At 41.8% G+C, this 22,008-nt stretch overlaps 1 protein-coding gene across 8 annotated transcripts in view; it reads left to right on the plus strand.

Moving 5' to 3' along the window:
* ccpg1 (cell cycle progression 1) overlaps positions 1-22,008 on the plus strand; it is a 96,433-nt gene that overhangs the window by 66,399 nt on the left and 8,026 nt on the right. For 4 of the 8 annotated variants that reach the window (XM_072470759.1, XM_072470761.1, XM_072470763.1 and 1 more), the window contains 4 exons: positions 3,406-3,657; positions 6,992-7,030; positions 10,776-10,876; positions 15,725-15,850. In XM_072470759.1, coding sequence (XP_072326860.1) covers positions 3,406-3,657; positions 6,992-7,030; positions 10,776-10,876; positions 15,725-15,850 — 518 coding nt within the window. Of the gene's footprint in view, positions 1-3,405; positions 3,658-6,991; positions 7,031-10,775; positions 10,877-15,724; positions 15,851-16,906; positions 21,097-22,008 lie in introns of those variants that run through there. The other 4 variants (XM_072470767.1, XM_072470765.1, XM_072470762.1 and 1 more) reach the window with 4 other exon arrangements.

Below are 22,008 nucleotides of genomic sequence, written 5' to 3' on the forward strand. Positions count from 1 at the left end.
CTTGAGCCAAGCTTCAAGCTCCAGCCCATTAGGAAGACCACTCGTTACTACCTAAACATTATCCGCCTTTATTTCATTCCACCTCCCTCCCATCACCTCTGGAACTCTTTTTTTCCAATTAAGGGGCAATTTAGCGTGGCCAATCCACCTACCCTGCACATCTTTGGGTTGCGGGACGAAACCCACGCAAACACGGGGAGAATGTGCAAACTCCACACGGACAGTGACCCAGAGCCGAGATCAAACCTGGGACCTTGGCGCCATGAGGCAGCCGTGCTAACCACTGCACCACCGTGCTGCCCACCTCTGGAACTCTTATCCATGACTTTGTAACCTCCAGGCAGCATGGTTTTGTACAGGGAAGGTCATGTCTTACAAACCTAATAGAATTCTTTGAGGAAGTGACAAAGTTAATTGATGATGGAAGGGCTGTAGATGTCATATACATGGACTTCAGTAAGGCGTTTGGTAAAGTTTCCCATGGCAGGTTGATGGAAAAAGTGAAGTTGTATGGGGTTCAGGGTGTACTAGCTAGATGGATAAAGAACAGGCTGGGCAACAGGAGAATAGAGTAGTGGTGGAAGGGAGTGTCTCAAAATGGAGAAAGGTGACTAGTGGTGTTCCACAGGGAATCCGTGCTCGGACCACTGTTGTTTGTGATATACATAAATGATCTGGGCGAAGGTATAGGTGGTCTGATTAGCAAGTTTGCAGATGATACTAAGATTGGTGGAGTTGCATATAGCGAGGAGGACTGAGAATACAACAAAATATAGATAGATTGGAGAGTTGGGCAGAGAAATGGCAGATGGAGTTCAATCCAGGCAAATGCGAGGTGATGCATTTTGGAAGATCTAATTCAAGAGCGGACTATACGGTCAATGGAAGAGTCCTGGGGAAATTTGATGTACAGAGAGATCTGGGAGTTCAGGTCCATTGTACCCTGAAGGTGGCAACGCAGGTCGATAGAGGGGTCACGAAGGCATACAGCATGGTTGCCTTCATTGGACGGGGTATTGTGTACCAGAGTCGGCAGGTCATGTTACAGTTGTATCAGACTTTGGTTAGGCCACATTTGGAATACTGCGTGCAGTTCTGGTCGCCACATTACCAGAAGGATGTGGATGCTTTAAAAAGGGTGCAGAGGAGGTTCACCAGGATGTTGCCTGGTATGGAGGGTGCTAGCTATGAAGAAAGGTTGAGTAGATTAGGATTGTTTTCGTTGGAAAGACGGAGGTTGAGGGGGGGACCTGATTGAGGTCTACAAAATTGAGAGGCATGGACAGGGTGGATAGCAACAAGCTTTTTCTAAGAGTGGGGGTGTCAATTACAAGGGGGTCACGATTTCAAGGTGAGAGGGGGAAAGTTTAAGGGAGATATGCGTGGAAAGTTTTTTACGCAGAGAGTGGTGGGTGCCTGGAACGCTTTGCCAGCGGAGGTGGTAGAGGCGGGCACGATAGCATCATTTAAGATGCATCTAGACAGGTATATGAACGGGTGGGGAATAGAAGGAAGTAGATCCTTGGAAAATAGGTGACAGGTTTAGATAAAGGATCTGGATCGGCACAGGCTGGGAAGGCCAAAGGGCCTGTTCCTGTGCTGTAATTTTCTTTGTTCTTTGTTCAGGCCTGACTTTTCCAATTGGGCACCCAAGCTTTCATCCTGAACAAAGTCTAACTTATTCAGAACTCCAATGCCATGTCTTGTCTAATCCATCAGTCCTCACCAATCTCATGAATTTCTAAACCCCAATGAATTGGTTTCTGTACAAACCTATTTGTGGACTTGCCTCGTCTGCCAGTTCAAATTCCCATTTTGCAGCCTCTACAATTATAATTGATATGCATATCTCTTCCCTACACTCTGGAATTCAATCTTTTAGTCAATTCACCTTGTGGCATCTGTACCTACCTTCAAATGCTCCATTAAAATCCTACATTTTTGAATATTCTTTTGACCACTTCCTATGTAAGCCTACTTGGGACAATGAAGATTATAAAAAATATAACCTGCTCAATGTCTGTTACCCCAGCCTTTGTGAAGTGACGTGGGTTAGTTTGATACTTGTAAGATGCTAGGAATGCAAGTTCTTGAACTGAACAAAGAACAATACAGCACAGGAATAGGCCCTTCGGCCCTCCAAGCCTGCGCCGATCAAGTCTCCTATCTAGACCAACCGTCTGTATCCTTCTATACCCCATCTGTTCATGTGCCTATCCAGATAAGTCTTAAAGGTCGCTAACGTATATGCCTCAGCCACCTCACTTGACAGTGCATTCCAGGCCACCACCACCACCCTCTGTGTATAAAAAAAAAAAACTTCTCCCGCACATCTCCACTGAACCTTTCCCCCCTCACCTTGAACTTGTGCTCCCTTGTAATTGTCATATCCGCCCTGGGAAAAAGCCTCCCAACTGTTCACCCTATCTATACCCCTAATAATTTTATAAACTTCTAACAGGTTTATGTTTCCTTCCCCCTCCCACCCGTCACTATTTTGTAAAAGCTTGGGAAGGGTCAGCGTAATCCACTGGGGGAAGGATGTTCTTTATCTGGGCCAGCCTGACTGCATTGCTTAAAAGATCAATTAAAAGAGACCGGTATCTCTTCCTTGTCCAATTTTGAAGTGAGTTGCAGAGTGTAAATGTTTTTTCTTGCATTTCACACTTTAGTGTGTGTTATGTGTGTCTTCAGTTTTGAAGAAGTGGATCACATGCCAAGTGTGGTACAATCATAGAGTCATTAAACGGTAACAGCGCAGCAGTAGGCCATTTGGCCTGTAGTACCTTGCCAGGTCTCAGCCAGAGCAACTCACCTAGCCTTGTCCCCCCTCTTAACCTTTGAAGTTCTGCAAATTTTTTCTCTTCAAATAATTAGCCAATTCTCAAGACAGTGCAGTCCAGATTCTAACTGCTCACTGCATTGAAAAAGTTTTCCTCATGTCATTGTTGCTTCTTTTGCCAATCACCTTGAATCAGTGCCCTCTGATATTCGACGTTTTTGCCAATGGGGACAGTTCCTCCCCATCTACTCTGCCTCGACCCCTCACCATTTTGAACACCTATCAAATCTCCTTTTCATCCTTTCTTCTCCAAGGAGAACAGCCTCAGATTCTCCATTCTAGATTGTGTTCTGAATAACAGCTTTGTATTGACCCTGTTTGGTCCATTATGAATAAAGGCCAGAGCAGCCACATCCAACTAGTTGCTAGCATCTTGGCTAATATTTCATAGTCAGCATTGAGCAGGGATAGGAGCCAACACGTTTCGCTGGGGATGGGAGTATTTTTCCTTTAGAGATTTGTAAATGAATTCACTGCCCCATGTGTTAAGTTAGTGATAACCACAGAAAGCCTAAATGTCTATTGTATAGCAGCCTATATGATCTTTCACATAACTGTTTCAGTATCTGCGACTGAAGGAAGCAGAGATGAATCGAGTAGTGATGAAACCAGTGGTAAATCCAGCCCCACACTGCGAAGACGACGTATTAGGAAAAAAACAATGTCTTCTTCCGAAACAGAGGAAAAGCCTGGTGAGGATGTGGAGGATGGGGAACAGCAGCAACAGCAGCAACATCGGTTCAATACCACTCTGAATAAATGCATTTTACTTGCACTGGTTATCGCTTTCAGCATGGGATTCGGACACTTCTATGGTAAGCTTCACAGAATCAGCTTGCTTGTATCTAGCACCTTTGCTATAGTTAATGTTTTGTGGTATGCCACAGAAGAGAAAAGGGAAGGAGAAGGACACTTTGCTGTAATTGGAGGAAGAGAGAAACTTTGAGAAGTGTTTGGAAGCAGGGAGAGGAAGTAGCAGCACGACAGCTAAAGGCTCTATTATGGACATGAGTTGAGGGACGGGTAAACACACAGAAGGACAACTTGGTAAGGTAACCAAGTTGTGTTGTAACTTAATCGTGCAGTCTTGTTACACCGGTTTGATTTACTTCCTTATTACTAACTTTGTGACATCACCAACTGAAACAAGGCAGGTTTCTTAATTCTGCAGCTTGTGCAGAGTTATCAGTCGAGTCTCCATTTACCTTTCAATCTGGGAGATACGTGTGCTTTGCAAACAAAAAAAAACAACAGTTAGGGGAAAGGAAAGAAATATAAGCCAATGTTGATATTTACAAAGGTATATGGAGTGCAATTTTTGTTCAGGGTAGTTGGGGGTGGTCTTATTGGCTAGATATAACTTTTGCTGCATCTTGCTAATTGTTGAGTGCCAGAATTTGGAGAAGAGTTTATTTTAAAATCGTGAATAGTGGTAGTTTTATTGGAAATTGCCATCGAGGATTCCCCCCCCCCCCCAGCCCCCCAAAAACAAACAGTAAAGTTAATGCAACTGGATTATAAAATCTCCTGTAGTCGTTGATGCTTCTGGGAGCATTGTATTAGGTGTTGAGATGCCATACTTTACTGTTCCCATGTCCTGGGAAGCCACTCAGTAGAATGTACCCGATCGCCTGTGGAACAGAACTTGTGTATTACTGAAAAAGGAGATGTGCAGTCAAAGGTTTTTTGTTTGCCTGCTTCAGGACAGACAAGAGTACCAAATGTCAAAGGGAGCAATGAGTACAGGATGAAAAGTTTTGCCAGCATGTCTCTCTTTTTTACCAATACTCAAGTATACCATTTCTTATTGTTTGCCAAAATTTAAAACAGGAGAAGGAATATGGCACTACTTTTTACTAAGAATGTGCATATTCTGGCCATTGTAGCAGAGCATACTTTTACAAGAAGCTTGCAGTCATGAATTACACCAGGAAATGTTGTGTCACTTGCTTATTCATATGACTTTAGGGAACTAAGCTATTGCATCTTCCAGAGACGTTGCATATTTGCTTGTAATGCAGTTAGTTTAAAGGCCATTCTGGAACATTGCGCCATCTAAGTTTGTGTGTTTTGGTTTATGGTTAGTTTTGTTTTGTGTATTTTCAGGTGAATTTGAAGGTAAGAAAGGCAGTGAGTACAATAACCAAAGTTGTAAGAATTGTGTGGAAATATTTGATCAAATTTACATGCAGTGGAGTGGTAACTAGAGTTTTGGAACCTCTCTTGATGCTGCAAGTTTTATTGCTCCAAAGTGCTTTGATTGATTTTTTAAATAAATGTCATTATAGACTGGTTTTTGTTTTAAAAGCAAATTACTGCGGATGCTGGAATCTGAAACAAAAGAGAAAATGCTGGAAAATCTCAGCAAGTCTGGCAGCATCTGTAGGGAGAGAAAAGAGCTAACGTTTCGAGTCCGATGACTCTTTGTCAAAGTGTCAAAAAGGTTTTTGTTTTGTAAGTTTAAAAGAAAAAATAGAGACTTCTTTCGAAGGAAGTGACCATTAGAATGCCCCAGCAATTTACATGTATGTAATACAGAAGTGCATCACTCCTCTCTTAATTTAGAATTTCAAGGGGAAATTGCACCTAATGTAAGTCAGGCATGCTAAAGACTCTGATGGTCTCCAAAGACACTCACTGCTAACTCGAGAGTGGGGTTGATCAGGTAAATATCCTGCCACTTCGCAGCACCACATGGCAGTGCCTTAAAGTTTATTCTGTAAAAGTTTATTCTGTAACTTGGTAGTCCTTTTTCTTTTGTTGAAGTTTTGAAGAAGTTATATACATAATCACCCACTGGAGCTGGTGATAATACTTGCAGTAGCCAAGGTGAGGATTTTTTGTACTGGAACTTAGGATTTGAGTTGATGCTTGAAAGCATTCTGGAGTGTATGCAGCATGTAAAATTTGGTTCAATATTGGTTGGTTGTCCACGTACAGCAGCAAATGCCTCTAACATTTTTTCAAGTTTGTTTGCTTAAAGCATGTACATATTTATTGAGATTAATTGGTGTGATGTATGCCATTTGCAAATTGTTCCGTTCTTCCTGTAGCATGCAAAAAGAAAACTTTATATTGCAATTTGAATGTATTTGCTATGGAAAAATATCACTTTCTTTGAATATCTGTGCATGAACTTTCAGTAAAATAAGTGCTGTTGTGAAGATATGTAAATGTACTATGTATGCATGGTTTTCTTGACAAAGCGAAGGAAGAAGCTTGTGACCTCATTTGCTTGTGTTAATCCTTAACAAAAAGGGAAAATTAAATGGGAAAATCTAGATACAACTGATATTGGGATGAGCTAATAATATTGATATTTTCAAATCCACACTACTACTTGCCTGAATTGCTTATGGGCAACATTTTTCAGGTGGTTCTATGATGACATGTCTAATTCAGGTTTTATTTGAATTTTGTTCAATTATTATATTCTACACATACAACAAAGTTTTTTTTTTACAATGTAAATCAATACATGTACTCAAAAAAAAAAAAAGAGCAATTAAGAGAACCTCTGGAGTGGCTAAATGGATTTAAAAAATATCTCTAGCTAATTTTAACAATTAGGTTTTTAATTGTAAGGATACTTGTGTCACACACGTTCTTGAAACCGGCACTCTTGCATATATCCTCCATTTTTAGTTTGAAGCACTGTTACTGTTTTTCCTTTAGTCCAAAAATCCAAATACCTACCCTAAACCCAATTTGAAATAATAACAATTTCTTCTTTTGTGGCCTCCAATACAACTAATGAGTTATCAAATTGGGGTTTTGAACCTCTGACATTAGTATAGAGATCAAAAACAAAGGCAGTGAAATAAGAGTTGTAAGTCAAACCTGCACGAAGCTTGATAAGATTTTCATACTCGGGAATGGTTTAAAAGGTGACCAATATGCCAAGTTTTACAATGCTGCACTGACTGGTGTTCGACAGCAATGCACCTTTGATTATTGCACAGGGATGCATTGTGAAGTTTCACTTGTGTAGTGATAAATTACTATATTGCTCAGCTGCCTGTCATAGTGTGTGCGTAAATTTGGGCATGTAGTTAATTTTTTAAAAATACTTGTATCAAGTCTCTGTTGAAATAAATTGCATTTGGGGTTGAGACTAATCTGCGAATTTAATACTTGATCCCCGTTTAGGAGACTTTCAAGATGGCAGCCAGTTGCCTCTGAAGAGGGGTGAGACGAAGCTCATTTGAAATAATGGGGAGTATGAGAGGGCCATCCTTGCTCTTGATAGCCCCCATTAAACTTTTTTTTAAATTCTTTAAAATGTATATTTTAAGTTTATACTTGAGTTTCTGTAGTATAGAATGTATTTAGGGATTGTTTGTTACATAGAATTGTTATATTCGTGCACATTAATACGCTTTGGTACTCAATCTTTCATTTACTTGCACATTTATTTTCTCCTTGGTAATGGGTATCTCTCTGTAGTGTAGCTGTATTTGTTTCCTGCTTGTATTCTAGCCCAGCAATGTGCTTTAACTCTCATGAGATTCACTGCAGACCTCTTACAAACATCGGTGTGCATTTGTAAAAAAAACCTTTCTATAATGCATGAAAAAAATAGGGGCTCTTTTTGATGTGGATCATACTCACTAGAAGTTGATTTGAGGTCGCCCAGATCATTATTGTATAGGAGCATAGAGGAGGCTTGTATTCCATCAGATCAGTAATGAGTATAGCTAATGGGCGGGATTCTCCCAGCCCCGCACCGGGCCGGAGAATGTGGGCTCCGACCCCGCGGGGTGCCTCTGATGAAGCCTGGCCCACTGATCGGTGTGCCGGCCTCTCGCTCCCTGGGCCTATTTTCTTACGCATCGGCCCCTGAACTCCCGCGCCATTTTGTGTCGGGGCCGGCACGTTGAGGGAGGCCACTGCGCATGCGCGTGTTGGCGCACAGTTCGCGCCAAAATGGGAGGCTGGAGCGGTGTGAACCGCTCCAGTACTGTGCTTGGTACTCCCAGCGGCCCACTCACACCGTCATGAAACGCGACGGCGTGGACACTCTGCCGCCGAATGGGATTATCCCGCCCATGGTCTCTCAAGTGTGCTACCTGTACTTCCCCCTCTTCCCCACCAGATTTTATTTTGCGGTGCAGGGCAGCAAGATAACATAGTGGCTAGCACAGCTGCTTCACAGTTCCAGTGTCCCAGGTTCAATTCCCGGCTTGTGATACTGTGTGCAGAGTCTGCATGTTCTCCCCGTGTCTGCGTGGGTTTCCTCCCACAGTCCAAAGATGTGCAGGTTAGGTGGATTGGCCATGCTAAATTGCTCTTAAGTGTCCAAAAAGGTTAGGTGGGATTACAGGGTTATGGGGATAGGTTGGAAGTGTGCACCTAAATGGGGTGCACTTTTCAAGGGCAGGTGCAGACTCGATGGGCCGAATGGCCCCCTGCACTATAAATTCTATGAGTGTAGTCTCATGTGACTAGCAAGAAGCAGAATGATTGTAGTCCCAACAGCCATTCAGCAGTATTGCTGAATTCGTTCCAACACTTTTTTTTGAAAAAAACATTAACTGTGGAGCGAATTGGAAAAATGGATCTGTGAGATGTAACTCAGATTAACTTATCTGAAATGTTATAACATTTTGTAGCCATTGTTTACAGCTTTGTTTTTTCGCATTTTCCTCATTCCCCCTACCCAAGAGCTGCTGGTAGCTCTCTGTTACCACAACTAAGTAGCCAATTTTCCTGTTAAAACCTCGATGGAGAGCATGGTCCGTTTCTTTCAATGTGAGGGCATCAAGCTAAGCCTGACCCTGTTCCCATCTCTTCTCCTCACACGTGCCCTTCCTGCACAGGTTGCTGGAAATGAATCAATGGCTGACTTATCTTTGCTAGTCTCTGAGCACTCCGGCCAAATCGAGCACTCCCAACTGCTCGCCCTGACTGAGATTTTCTCGCTCCGTACACTGGAGATCATACCTGGGATCTTCTGGTCTGTGTGGCTGAGGACACCATCAGGTGGTTCTTTTACCCACCAAGCACCAGTGGAACTGCCAGCCACAATTTTCGGATCCTAGTTGCACGATAGATTATTCATTCACTTGTTACCAGAATTCCTGAGTTAGTTCTTTGACTTCTGGATGTCATGTGTTACTATTGGCCATAAGGGCATTTATTCAAGTAAAGAATTTTGTGTTCTCAATCGTCAAAGAGTATTACAAAACATTATCATAACCTAAATCATGGGGACATGACTGAATAAAATTTCACCGTCTCTTTTTTAAAATGTTTTTAGAAATCAATTTAAATCCACATCACACATCTCAAATCAGTATTACTTTTAATTAGATTAATTTGGGGGCAGCTTTTCTGATGCAGCCACTAAATGCTGTTGCTCCCCTCCTCTTATTTCCTGCCCTACCCCGCCCCACCACAAAATGATTTGACTGCACATCTAGTGTAGTGCAACAGGTGCAAAATATTTACTTTTGTGTGTGTCTCGCTATGGGGTAACATTTTGTTCAGACCAGTCCACTGAGGAACATTTCCCTCCAGCTACTAATGAGTGAATAGAGCTTTGCAAGTCAGAGGGAGAAACATCCTTGTATTGTAATTGAACTGGAGTTCTGTATGTACACAATTGTAAAATTTGCTTATTAGTGAGTTACAGGATAACTTTTGGATGATGATTAAAGGTTTGAGACAAGTGCTTTAAATAAATGTGGGCACTGTAATATGTAAAAGTTGATTACACTGACACTTTTCTGTTGCCGTACCATGTTAAAATAGAATGATTCACATAGTGAATTACTTTTGAAACAAAGTAACTATCAGCAAACATTTAAAAGTAGGCCTCCTTTAGCAATACAAGAATGTTTGAAACACATACCGCCTTCTTTACTAAACATAAAATAAGGATGGCATGCCAGTGCTAGGAACTGTCATACCAAACGTCAATGGTCGAAAGAATAGGAGCAGGAATGGGGGCGTTGCCACCTGGGAATTATCCTACTGTGAAGGTAGAAGGGGCACTCTTTGAGCTCCAGGTGTAGCCTGCTTGCATGTTGGTGCCAGAGGTATGAATCCAGAAATAAGGGGATCATTTACATCAGGAAAAAATATATAAATTAAAGCTATGCTTTTTAATTTAAAAAATAAAATAAAAACTATAACATTGTGTCAAACAAAAGCAGAACAAAATCTTTATCTGAATTGCAGAAATCCTGAACCATTGACTTGTTAGTTGAGCTACAGCAGAGAGATTTTAGTTGGACTTCATCCTGTGCAGTTTAAGACATTGCTTATCTTTGGGAGGGAATTATTGAAGCACTGTTGCAATATGATGTTGTACGTTGCATAAAGAGAGAGAACCAGGTAAAGCCAGTGGGTAATCGCAAAGATTATTTAATACAACGAGTTTGTAACTTTGTCTGCCATCTCATTATTACTGGATCACTGTTTTATTTTGTACTATATCTGTGCAGTATATAAAAGTGGAGACTCAAAATCTTATTCATCTTGGGAAGCCTATCTACATGTTGGATTCAAGGAAATAATTATTTGTTAAAATGCAACGTACATAATTTACTTTATTCTGTGCACATTCATGTTTTATTTGGGGATTGTTATTTATCATTGGGATTTGAAGGGAAGATAAGAGGGTGAATGCATGCTTAAGTACTTAAAAATTGCAGTGACCTGACAGGACAAACTACATCCAATATCCCCAGATTTATTTGAAAAAAACTTGGCAAAGGTTGTCCCTCAGGTTTTTTTTTGTACCAATCATGTTACATTACTGCATTTCTTTCACAAGTCAGCAATATCATAATTTGCATGTGCCACTTGTTGTGAATGATGGATCTTTCATTTTTATCAAGTAGCCAGCCATTAATGCAATGATAAAGGAAAATCCAAAAGTCTGTCTTTTTGACAGTACCATGGTGTGTTTTCTTTTGGCTGATTGCAGGAACAGTCCAAATACAGGAACAACAGAAAATGGTGAAGAGAATTCATGAAGATGAATTGAATGATGTTAAAGATGATCTTTTTCAATGTCAAAAGGATCAGGTAAGTAAATGTCATAAAGTTGCTACAGACTTACTGGTATTAATGCTGTCCTGTGTTTAATTTAACCCTTTGCTCCAGCTAAAATCAAATTTAAATCTTTATTACAATAAAACAGTAAAATGATGCTATGTTTTAGTCTGATTCGTATTCTATCCCGTTTTCTAGAAGCAGATTGATCGGTGCAGTAGTTGTAGTTTGAGTGGAGAACAACACTCTGATGCAGTGCAGTTTCTGATATTACTTCTTAGTAAGAATACAAAATGCTTTACGTTGTTACGTGGTTTTCGCTGTTACTGAAATTTCAGAACTGTGTCAGAATATAGTTTGGAGATGAGATCCATGAGCAAGAGTCGTTGAGAAATGTGGCAAAGTGTTGCAAGGATTTTCATTCAATTTTGCACATGGAATAATATGCAGAGCTGTGGGTACTCTCTTTCCCTTGTTTCTGACATTTAAATTATTTTATTCAGCCCCCTCCCTTCGATCTAGATCGTGTAGCCAGATTTTTCATCCACTCGCCCACAGTTCATGCCAGTAAAGGACTCCACTGCTCCCATTAGTTTATCTTGGCACTTTTAATCTCATCTCCCCAGTTTATATTGGCACTTTTCTCCCAGCTCTCCCTTTTTTTATTCCGGCATTTCTGCACTCAGTTCAGGCTGTTACTCTTTTAAAATTTTGGGGTGACATGGTGGCACAGTGGTTAGTACTGCTGGTCACTGTCTGTGTGGAGTTTGCACATTCTCCTCGTGTCTGTGTGGGTTTCACCCTCACAAGTCAAATGAATGAAATGAAATGAAATTCGCTTATGAAATGAAGATGTACCGGTTAGGTGGATTGGCCACACTAAATTGCCCCTTAATTGGAAAAAAAATAATAGGGTACTCTAAATTTTTTCTTTTAAATTCTTCTGCATTGTCACTCCTCTGGCCACAACTATTGAGGTCAGAAATTCCTGCCGAAAGCACACAGTATAGATTGAGTCAGGGAGCCGAGCAAACAATAGTTTTGCAGATTCCGTGATTTAAAAACAATGCTAATTAAATTAAATGAAGCAGTGACTGTCCAATTCCACCTGGCATCTTATCTATCAAAACGAGGTTGATCTTCAGTGGGATTTGATTTTTGGCAATTTCTGTCGGTATTTTTCTGTCCAGAACAAAGTGTACATTCTGCCACTCAATGTTGTACCACGTTGGTGTCACAACTTAAAATAACTTACCCAGCACTTTAAATAGCTGCCAGCTCGAGCCATGTCAATAAATTCAGTGGAGCAGCTGACTTAATACTTCACATGATCAGTTGGCACAATTTCCAAAAGGCAAAGTAACATTCCAGTATGTTTGGCGATCATTTCATCAGTATTGTCAGATCTTTTTGACTTTCCCAATGTCTGACTCATCAGTCAACTAAGTCTAGTTTGTACCAATGCAAATTAGAATTAACAATTGAATGGACACTGAGCCAATAAAGCGGTACATCAATTTTATATGTTCCAGTCCCAAAAGCATTAAAGAGCGCAAATGTCTTTGAATTTCATACAAAGAGCGAGATCTGTTATTATAAAGAATGTGTGGGGTGTTCCACAAAAGCTCTAACTATTTCATAGTGAGTTTTGTGGCATTTTCCACTGGTTGTAATGGAGTGCAGCAATAACATGCATATTTTTTATATTTAGAGTACCAATTATAATCATTTTCCAATTAAGGGGCAATTTAGCATGGCCAATCCACCTATCCTGCACAGCTTTGGGTTGTGAGGGTGAGACCCACGCAGACATGGAGAGAATGTGCAAACTTTACACGGACGGTGACCCTGGGTTGGGATTGAACCCGGACCCTCAGCGCCATGAGGTAGCAATGCTAACCACTGCGCTACCGTGCCACCCTTAGCAATACTAATATTAACTAATTTCATAAAATTACTGGACAGGATTTGTAGCAGTAACAAATATAACAAGGGTAGTAAAGGGTAAAATGTTTTTGGGAATACTAAATAGTCATCTGGATTGTTTAAATAGTGTTTCTTACTGCAATGTTGCTCAGTGCCAAAGAGGGTCAAGAATTTCATCCTTATTAACTATTAATTAAAAGACCTTTTTGAATTAACCTCTATGAATAAATACGTGTATTATTTAATTTAAAAAAATATATAATTGAAATTCAGTTCCATCAGTGATAGTATAGTTTCCACAGCTTTCCCGATGAAGAACAAGTGAGTAGCTGTGCCATAAAGACTGGAAGGTCTTTGGTTCAAACTCCAATCCGTCCTCAGTGATGTAATCTGATGAGGCAACAGTCGGAATCCTTCTGTCCAGTAGCCCATGATTAAGGAAAGATACAGGATGGATTACAGCAACTCGTCAAAGCATCTTTCGCAGCACCTTCCAAACCGAGAAGAACTAGGGCAGCAGGCACATGGGATCACCAGGTTCTCCTCCAGGTTGCACTCCGGAAATATATATATATATATTTAAAATGTTTTTATTCTCCATTTTCATATTTTCCTTCAAAATTTACACCCCACCCACAAACCGTAAACGATAACAGATACAAAATCAATCCCCTTAACAACACCAACGATCCCATCCTCCCACCACCCCAAACAACGGCCCACCTGTCAATATATGCATCCAGTAAAACAAACCCTCTCACGGTGGCAACAAAAAAACAAAGGAGAAAAAGGAGTCCGGGACCCCCCATGCTCACCATTGACCTATAGAGTCCACTCCCCTTCTCTCCCCCCCCCCTTACACAACGCCCTCCAACCTCTGAAAGAGTACCATACATGATACCCAAGAGTTGTACACCCCCCCCCCCCCCCCCCCCCAGTCTCCAGCTCCTCCTGTACACTGCCTCTTGTAAAACTTCCCACCCCCCCCCAACCTCGGTTCCTTCCCCCCCAACTTTCCACCCCGGCTAGACCACTTGGACCCTGTTCTGCCAGGCTCCGATGGCTGCAGTCCCTCCCCCCACCTCACTCCCGTTCACTGGTCGGCTTAAACCGGCCAGCGTGGAGGCCCCCGCCCGGGTCCCTTTCCCCCTTGCCCGGCCCTAGGAAAGCCTAGAAATCCCCTTTTAGCACACAAACCCCGCAGATCCACCTACACCCCAAAGAACTCTCATTTCGAGTGAAAGTCCAGTCCCTTCCCTTGTCCAAATATATACAACATTGGCTCCTTTAGCCCATACACCCGTACGCAGTGAAACAAAAAAGAAGAAAAATGAGGTTACATCGGCTCATGGCCATTTCTCAATTTCTCAGTTCTGCCACAGTCCTTCTGCCTTCGCAAACTCCTCCGCTGCTGCCGCCGTTCCAAAATAAAAGTCCCTGAGCTTGTACGTCACACTCTGCTTCGCTGGATATACAATGCCGCACTGCACCTTGCTGATGTACAGTGCCCTCTTCACCCGGTTGAAGGCAGTCCACCTCCTCGCCAGCTCCACCGTAAAGTCCTGGTATACACGTATACCAGCTCCAGCCCACTGCACCACCTGCTTCTGCTTGGCCCAGCTCAGGACCTTCTCCTTCACACTGTATCTACGGAAGCACAGAGTCACTACATTTGGCGGCTCACTTGCCTTTGGTACAGGCCTCCACGATCGATGAGCCCGATCCAGTTCATATCGGGAGGGATCCTCCCCCAATAGTTTTGCCAGCATCGCGGCAAAATACTCAGTCGGCCTCGGTCCTTCAACTCCTTCAGGCAGCCCCACAATCCTCAAATTCTGTCGCCTGGATCTGTTTTCCAGGTCTTCCATTTTTCCTTGCAGATCCTTGTTAATGTCCATCACCTTCTGCATCTCCTTCCCCTTCGAGGCAAGTTGATCACCGTGCTGCAATAACGTCTCCTCCACTTCCTTCAGCTCCTCCCCTTGCCCTCGCACCTTCGCCACTGCGCTCACCACCACCTTCATCACTGGGGAAATTACCTCCTCCACAAGCACACTCAAAACCTCTCTCCTCCCTCATTGTCTCCATGTATTTTGTAAACTGCCTTTTGAATTACGCAGCCATCACCTTAATTATTTCAGCCGTAAGCAATGCGGCTTCCCCTGGTACTCCAGCCTCCATTTTCCTTGGTGACCGCGTGGTGACCTTTCCACTCCCCGACGGACCTTCAGCTGTTTTCCTTACGGACATTCTTTTACTCACACTCGACATTTTTCTTCACTGTGCCTTCACTCTGCCACCTCTGTGCTTTCTCCCTGCTTTTGCCGCCTCCGTGGACCCTGGGACCGGGCTTAAAGCCCCGAAGATGCCGTCCCCGAACGGGTCCCTCCATTGTGTGGCCGGCTCCCGCCCGCCGTCACCGGAAGTACTCCGGAAATATATTGCCGTTCCTTTAGAATCGTTGGGTCAAATCTGGGGCTTCCTTTCTAACAGCACGGTGGGTGTACCTACACCGCACGACTGCAGTGGTTCAAGAAAGTAGCTCACCACCACCTTCTCAAGGTGGTGATCTTGCCAGCGATGCTAACACCTCATGAACAAATGAAAAATGCCCACAATTTCCACCCGTTCACTGTTCAGCAATCTTGCTGGAAGTGCATGCTAATGGGTGTTTGATGAAGACTGAATCAGGTTGAATAGTGATGCCCTCTGTGGTAAGTAGCTTGTCGATATTTAATGTTGAAGTTCACTCATATGCAATGGCCACTGAAAGGAAACAGGTGAACAGCATCCTATAACAAGCACAACAGTCAATACATTTAGGAGGGTAGATGGTTGGGGGAAGTAACAATCATCTTACATCAGCTAAAGTACCAATGATTTCAGACAAAAATATAAAAAGTGGTATGTACAGCAGTCATGCATTTTACTGATGGCTGACATGTTATAAATTAGGCTGGAACTGAGGAACCTTTGGAAGACATAAAGGAAAAACCGGACATGTTGCTTACAATGACAGAACTTATGGATAAAATGAGAGAAGAGAACGTGCAGCTCAAAGAAAAGCAAGCTGAGCTTCAGGTAACTTAACTACCGTTGGATATTTATGTGACTGTTCTCAATAAAGTACAAATAATCATAAGTGCAGCACGGTGGCGCAGTGGTTAACACTGCTGCCTGTTAAGTAATGGGTTAAGAGACATTGCAATTAGTTGTCTCATTTATGTTAAGTATCCATTAATTGACACTGATATGTAAAGGGGTTTCAGGTGGCCTCTGTCAGGTGGTGTGTTGTTAAGAGTTTTGTGCCGAGGCTGTGGAAATGAAATAAATGGTGTTTTGGTGAAAAGGAACAAGAACTTTAGACTCTTCATTTCACAGCAACTAAAACGTCTAACACTGCCTCACGGTGCCGAGGAACCGGGTTCGATCCCGGCCTCACGTCACTGTCCGTGTGGAGTTTGCACATTCTCTCCCCTGTGGTCTCACCCCAAAACCCAAAAAGACGTGCAGCGTAGGTGAATTGGCCACACTAAATTGCCCCTAAATTGGGAAGAAAAAGAATTTGGTACTCTAAATTTAAAAAAAAACCAACAAATAATCATGTAAGCGTGCTAAAATTAGACTTGTATTCAGATACCTGATCTGACATTGTTTTCTTGCAGTCTTCCAACCATCAAGCGTAGACAAATTTAGTTTTATGCTATTCTTGCTCAGTTACAGAAACCATGAAATAGATTGAGTGAACTTAACCAGCTCATGAATAAAACTAATGAATGAAATATCATGAGCGGATTAGTACATGTATACAGGAATCACTAATCGCTGGACAGATATTCAGTTTACTTTCCCTTTGAAATGTTTGATGCTTCTGTGTTTATTTTCTAATACAACCCACTACATCCATCCATCAATACATTTTAAATAGTGCGCTGCCCAAAATATGTATTGTATTGCAATTGATGCCTGTACAATGCATTCTTATTACAGACCATTTCCGTGAAATAAACCAAAGTCTTTTTGGTATATTGGAATTATTTTAACTTTTTAATTTGTATCTGGCACTTTTTCAATTTAAGCCTCCTTACTGTCCTCTGTTTTTGTTTTCTTTCTCTTAAAATTGGCCTGATTTTGCAGGTCGTATATTTCCAGAGGAATCCGAGCCCAGGACACCACCAACAGTTCCAACTGTGGAGTCAGAAAAAAGACTTGGGAACAGAGAGAGAAAGAAATGCAACCATGAAGCCCCAGGAGTGGAAGAGGAAACATGGGAGGGGGGTTGACCCACAGTTTTTAGAAGGGAAAGCTCTAGCAAGAGAGAAAAATATAAAGGAGAGAGATAATCAGGACAGGCTTGAATTTTGGCTTCTGAGACCATGGGAGATCAATTTAAGAAAGAGCCAATTCCACAAACACAGAAAACAGACTTGTAATGTCCACAGGAAAATATCCAGAAGAAAAATTACAGGATTTCCTAAAATTAAAAGAACCCTTAACCCCTGCCAAAATAAAGGGGAAAATGCTCATAACGTTCACCAGAATTTCCATGGAACCCACACTATCCACCAAAAAAACAGAAAAAGACTGTCAACATTCACCAAGAAAAAAATGAAGCGCACCAAATATGCCATAAAATCTGGCATGTGTCCAAAACCCCCCAGAAATAAGCCCACAAAAAAGAGTTTACAAAGTCTTCTGCCTAAAAATAGAAAAGTCCAGAAAGTCTTCCAAAGGGCCCCTCATAAGAAAAACCACAATGCTAACCGGAGAATCTGCAAAAGCAGTCCAAAGTCACAGAAACAACCCTACAACGTATGCCGACAAAAGAGAAAGCAGCATACGCCGAGCAGAAAAATCCCACGCCTGCCCAAAGACGGCAAAAAAGCCCACAGTGCTTCCCACATGAACAAACAAAACCAAGCACACCATGTTTATCACAAAGAAACCCAGAACAGAGCTCCCAAAATCCAAACTAAGGCAGGAAAATTCTTACAACACCCACCAAAAAAGGGAAAGCGGCCCATGTCTGCCAGAAAAGCTTACATTTGCCCAAAGAAGCCCAGAGAGGCACTAACCATGTCTGCTAAAAAGTCAGGAAAGGGCTCACGATATTTGGCAAAACAAATAGAAAACAAATTGCCACATTCACCACGAAAAAGAAAGCAGCCATCATCCATCATAAAAAACCCACACCATATACCTAATAAATCCCAGAAAAGAGCTAATAGTAACAATCAAAGAGGCCTCCATAAACAAGCCCACAAAATTCATCAAATCCCCACAAAATTTGCAATAAAAACTAAGCCAAACTAAGCAGATGATCTCTGCAAACTGCAGTTACTTATTGTTTCTCTTGTCCATTTACTTCTTTCTCTGCCCTCTCCACCTCCTGACCACCTACCTGGGTGGCTTCTGGAATGTTTTTATTTGCACAATTGCTAATTCTCTCACTGCTCCTTGGTGTCTCTACAGCCTGTTTCAACCTTTGTGGCTTGTACCTTGCATGGCATATAGTTTATTTTATCTGCATATGTATAAAATATGATGTGGAGATGCCAGCGTTGGACTGGGGTGAGCACAGTACGAAGTCTTACAACACCAGGTTAAAGTCCAACCTCTTAATTCACCTGAGGAAGGAGCAGCGCTCCGAAAGCTAGTGACATCGAAACAAACCTGTTGGACTTTAACCTGGTGTTGTAAGACTTCGTACTGTATAAAATATGTTCACAGATTGCAGTTTCTCATAGAAAAATGCAGTGTAGTATTTTTCACTTAGCAGTTTTGATAAGTACCAGATGCCTGAGGGCTATGCTGGTGCGTGATTACCCAGTAATGTGTGCACTTTTAAAGTACTTTGTGTAAATTGAGAGTACTACCATTATTATTAAGCCGGTGTGTGTGTGTGCGTGTGTGCGTGTGTGCGTGTGTGCGTGTGTCCGTGTGTCCGTGTGTCCGTGTGTCCGTGTCCTACTTTTGTTCAACACTGGAAACAAATTTCTCCCCTTTTCGCATACAACTGCATTTTCAATCCCTCAACTGAAGGCCTTTGGCCTTCCTATCACTGATATTTCAGCAACTTTTTAATTGCTTAACCACTACCTTACCTACACTTTGGATACCCTTTCCTCAGGACTATACTGTGTTTCACCCAATTTATTCTCCCTGATGACATAAGAACTAGGAACAGGTTGTGCAATTCAGCCTATCGAGCCCACTCCACCATTCAATACCATATGGCTGATCTCTTCTTGGCCTCAACTCCACTTTCCTTCCTGTTCTCCATAACCCTTTAACCCATTACTAATTAAAAATCTGATTATCTCCTCGAATTTACTCAATCTCCTGGCATCCACTGCTCTCTGGGGCAGTGAATTCCACAGATTCACGACCTTTTGAGAGAAGTAATTTCTCCTCATTTATGACCCCTCGTTCTAGATGTATAACCAGAAATATAACTGATATAGCGAGTCTCTCTCTTCCCACCATCAAGTTTTACCATCTATCGTCAGATCTGCTTGGCCAAATTAAATAACTTTTAATAAAGGCCTTGCCTTTGTCTAAATTGCCCACTAATCAGGATGATGCTGGAGAGAAAATAGAACCCTAGCTGCTTTTCTCTGCTACCACCCATCTACGTAAAAGAAAAGCCTGCTCCCTTCGCTCTCTGCTCCAACAATAAGCGTAAGAAACTCATGGACTTTGTTTCTAAATTTGAGATCATCTGTACGGCTACTTCTGCTGTCTCCTCCCTTTCCCTCATTCACCATGTTGAACCTCCCTCCTGGCTCTGGCCCTGATCATGCATCGTTCTTTCTGTCTCCTATCATCCCTCATTGGCTTTCCTAGCACACTTTGTGCAGGAGACCCACTTCCTAGTTTCTTCACCCCATTTCCTCTAAACTGTTGACCACCCAGCTCTCCTTCCTGACGCCTACACTAATGATTGAGTCTTATTCCCCCACATTTCAAAACAGCTGCCACCAATCTCTTCTTCAAAAGACACATGCCTGACCCAATTAGCAGATAATCATCTCGGCCTCAACTGCTTTTCCTTTGAGTCGGTTCATATCAATTACTTAGGGAATGGAGAAATTACTTGTAACTCTCCAGTGTTGCATGTGACTTGGTTTAAAAAAAAATCTCTGTTCTCTAGCTCAGCAGTCAGAACCTAATGGCCAGTTTAGAAATGCATCAAATATGCCTCACAAAATATGGAAGACTTGTGTCTTTTAAAAAGAATTCCTTCATGACATATGGACATTGCTGGCAAGGCCAAATTGCTCCTGAGAAGATGGTGGTAAGCCGCTGCAATCCTTGATGTGTGGGTGTGCTCACAGTGCTATTGAAGAGGGAGTTCCTGGATTTTGACCTAGCAACAGTGAAGGAACTACAATATATTTCCAATTCAGGATGCTGTGTGACTTGGAGGGGATATTCCATGGCCATGTCTTAAGTTAGTTCTGACTTGGAGTACTTAGTTCTTGAATAACCCTTGTTGGTATTCTTTGAATCCTTTTCAACAAATCAATGTATTTTTGAAGGTAGGGTGCCCAAAATTCCATCTGGCCTCACCATTGATCAGTACAAGGTTGAAGTAACCTTTTTGGCTTGGAGTCTGATGTCCTAAAGATGGATCTTTTTTATATTTTATGAGCTTTATTATTACAGACTAGAAACTTTTTGAATGATTACTAATTGTACCATGATTGTTCCCCTTTCCCTCTTTTTCTCTAACAGATACTCCATTCCAAACTGAACTTCCATTTAGAATATATTACCTTATATTTACTTACTTTCATTAAAACCCCACCTGCAGTTACTTAGTTCATCTACTTAATTGTTCCATAACATTTTATCTGTTTACCACCCCCCCGCCCCCCCAACCTAAAATTAGGAGGTTCGCTTTTCAGATATTGGTGTAAAACACCATTTACCTTGGTACAAAACCATGTGGATCTCCCCAGTTTACTGCCACCTAGACAGTTTTTCCATTTACCATTACCTTCTGGTTCATACTCTGCGCACGCCAGTTTCAACCTGGCTAGCTAATTTATCATTTTCTTTGAGCCATTACCATTGAACGTCTCGCCGACACAATTTTATCTAAACCTTCTGAAAATTATATATTAGCCTGGATTCTGCAGCAATAATGATGGCATTCACCATCATTACTCCTTTGTGATCGACTAGCCTCTGGCGTCTGCACACAGCCAGTTAGAAGCAAAAATCCAGATGTTTCTGTCAGTGGTTCTATGCTGCTTCATAGGGTGTGCTGTTAAAGACTACTGCGCCTGCACCACTCGCCTTCTGGCACCCCCCCCCCCCCCCCCCCCCCCCCCCCCCCCTCCTGACGCCCTGCCACTCAGACTGCAATCAAGTAGAGATCACTGATCTGCCAACACCATGATCTTTTTTCTAGTGCCTCACTGCAAAAGCCTTGGAGAAAGTTACACCTTATTTAATGAGGTACTATGTTTGTATTTATTGCTGAAAAACATCTCTGGCCACGGAAAGCTAATTTTCTATTTGTGCAGTTCAAATTTCTCCATAATGAATACATTAAAAAAAAAAAAAAATTTTTTTTAAAGTTCATGATATTTTAGCTTTTAATCTTATCTGTAAGTCTCAATCATTTATTTTGCTCGGTAAAATTTATTTAAAATAAGGATAAACAGTACTTTTACTTCCTGGTTTGCTGTCTGTGAAAATTTTGATATCCCCTTTGCCATTGACCAGAGAATTCAACCCATCATGAATGTCATTCATTATTCTGTTACTTCTGAAAGAATTATGCCAAACTCAAAAGTGCTTCTCCATCTACGTTATTGCTTCTTGACATCTATGATCTGTAGATTAAGCATGATCCTCTCAAATGTTCAGTATTTTCTTTATTACAGTTAGTATGTTAACCCATGTGTGTGTTTCATGTCTTATTACTTTTATGAGAACTTAGATGATATTTGGTATCCTCCTGTCTTCTTGGAGATTTTTACCATATATAACCAATTAATCTTTGTTTCCTTCCTTGTATATTCCTTCATGGCTATATTTGCCAGTTTTTTGGTAAATAATCTTTATTGTCACAAGTAGGCTTACTTTAACACTGCAATGAAGTTGCTGTGAAAAGCCCCTAGTCGCCACATTCCGGAGCCTGTTCGGATAGACGGAAGGAGAGTTCAGAATGTCCAAATTACCTAACAGCACGTCTTTTGGGACTTGTGGGAGGAAACTGGAGGACC

The sequence above is a fragment of the Scyliorhinus torazame genome, chromosome 12 (genome assembly GCF_047496885.1).
Source record: "Scyliorhinus torazame isolate Kashiwa2021f chromosome 12, sScyTor2.1, whole genome shotgun sequence".
NCBI lineage: Eukaryota > Metazoa > Chordata > Chondrichthyes > Carcharhiniformes > Scyliorhinidae > Scyliorhinus > Scyliorhinus torazame.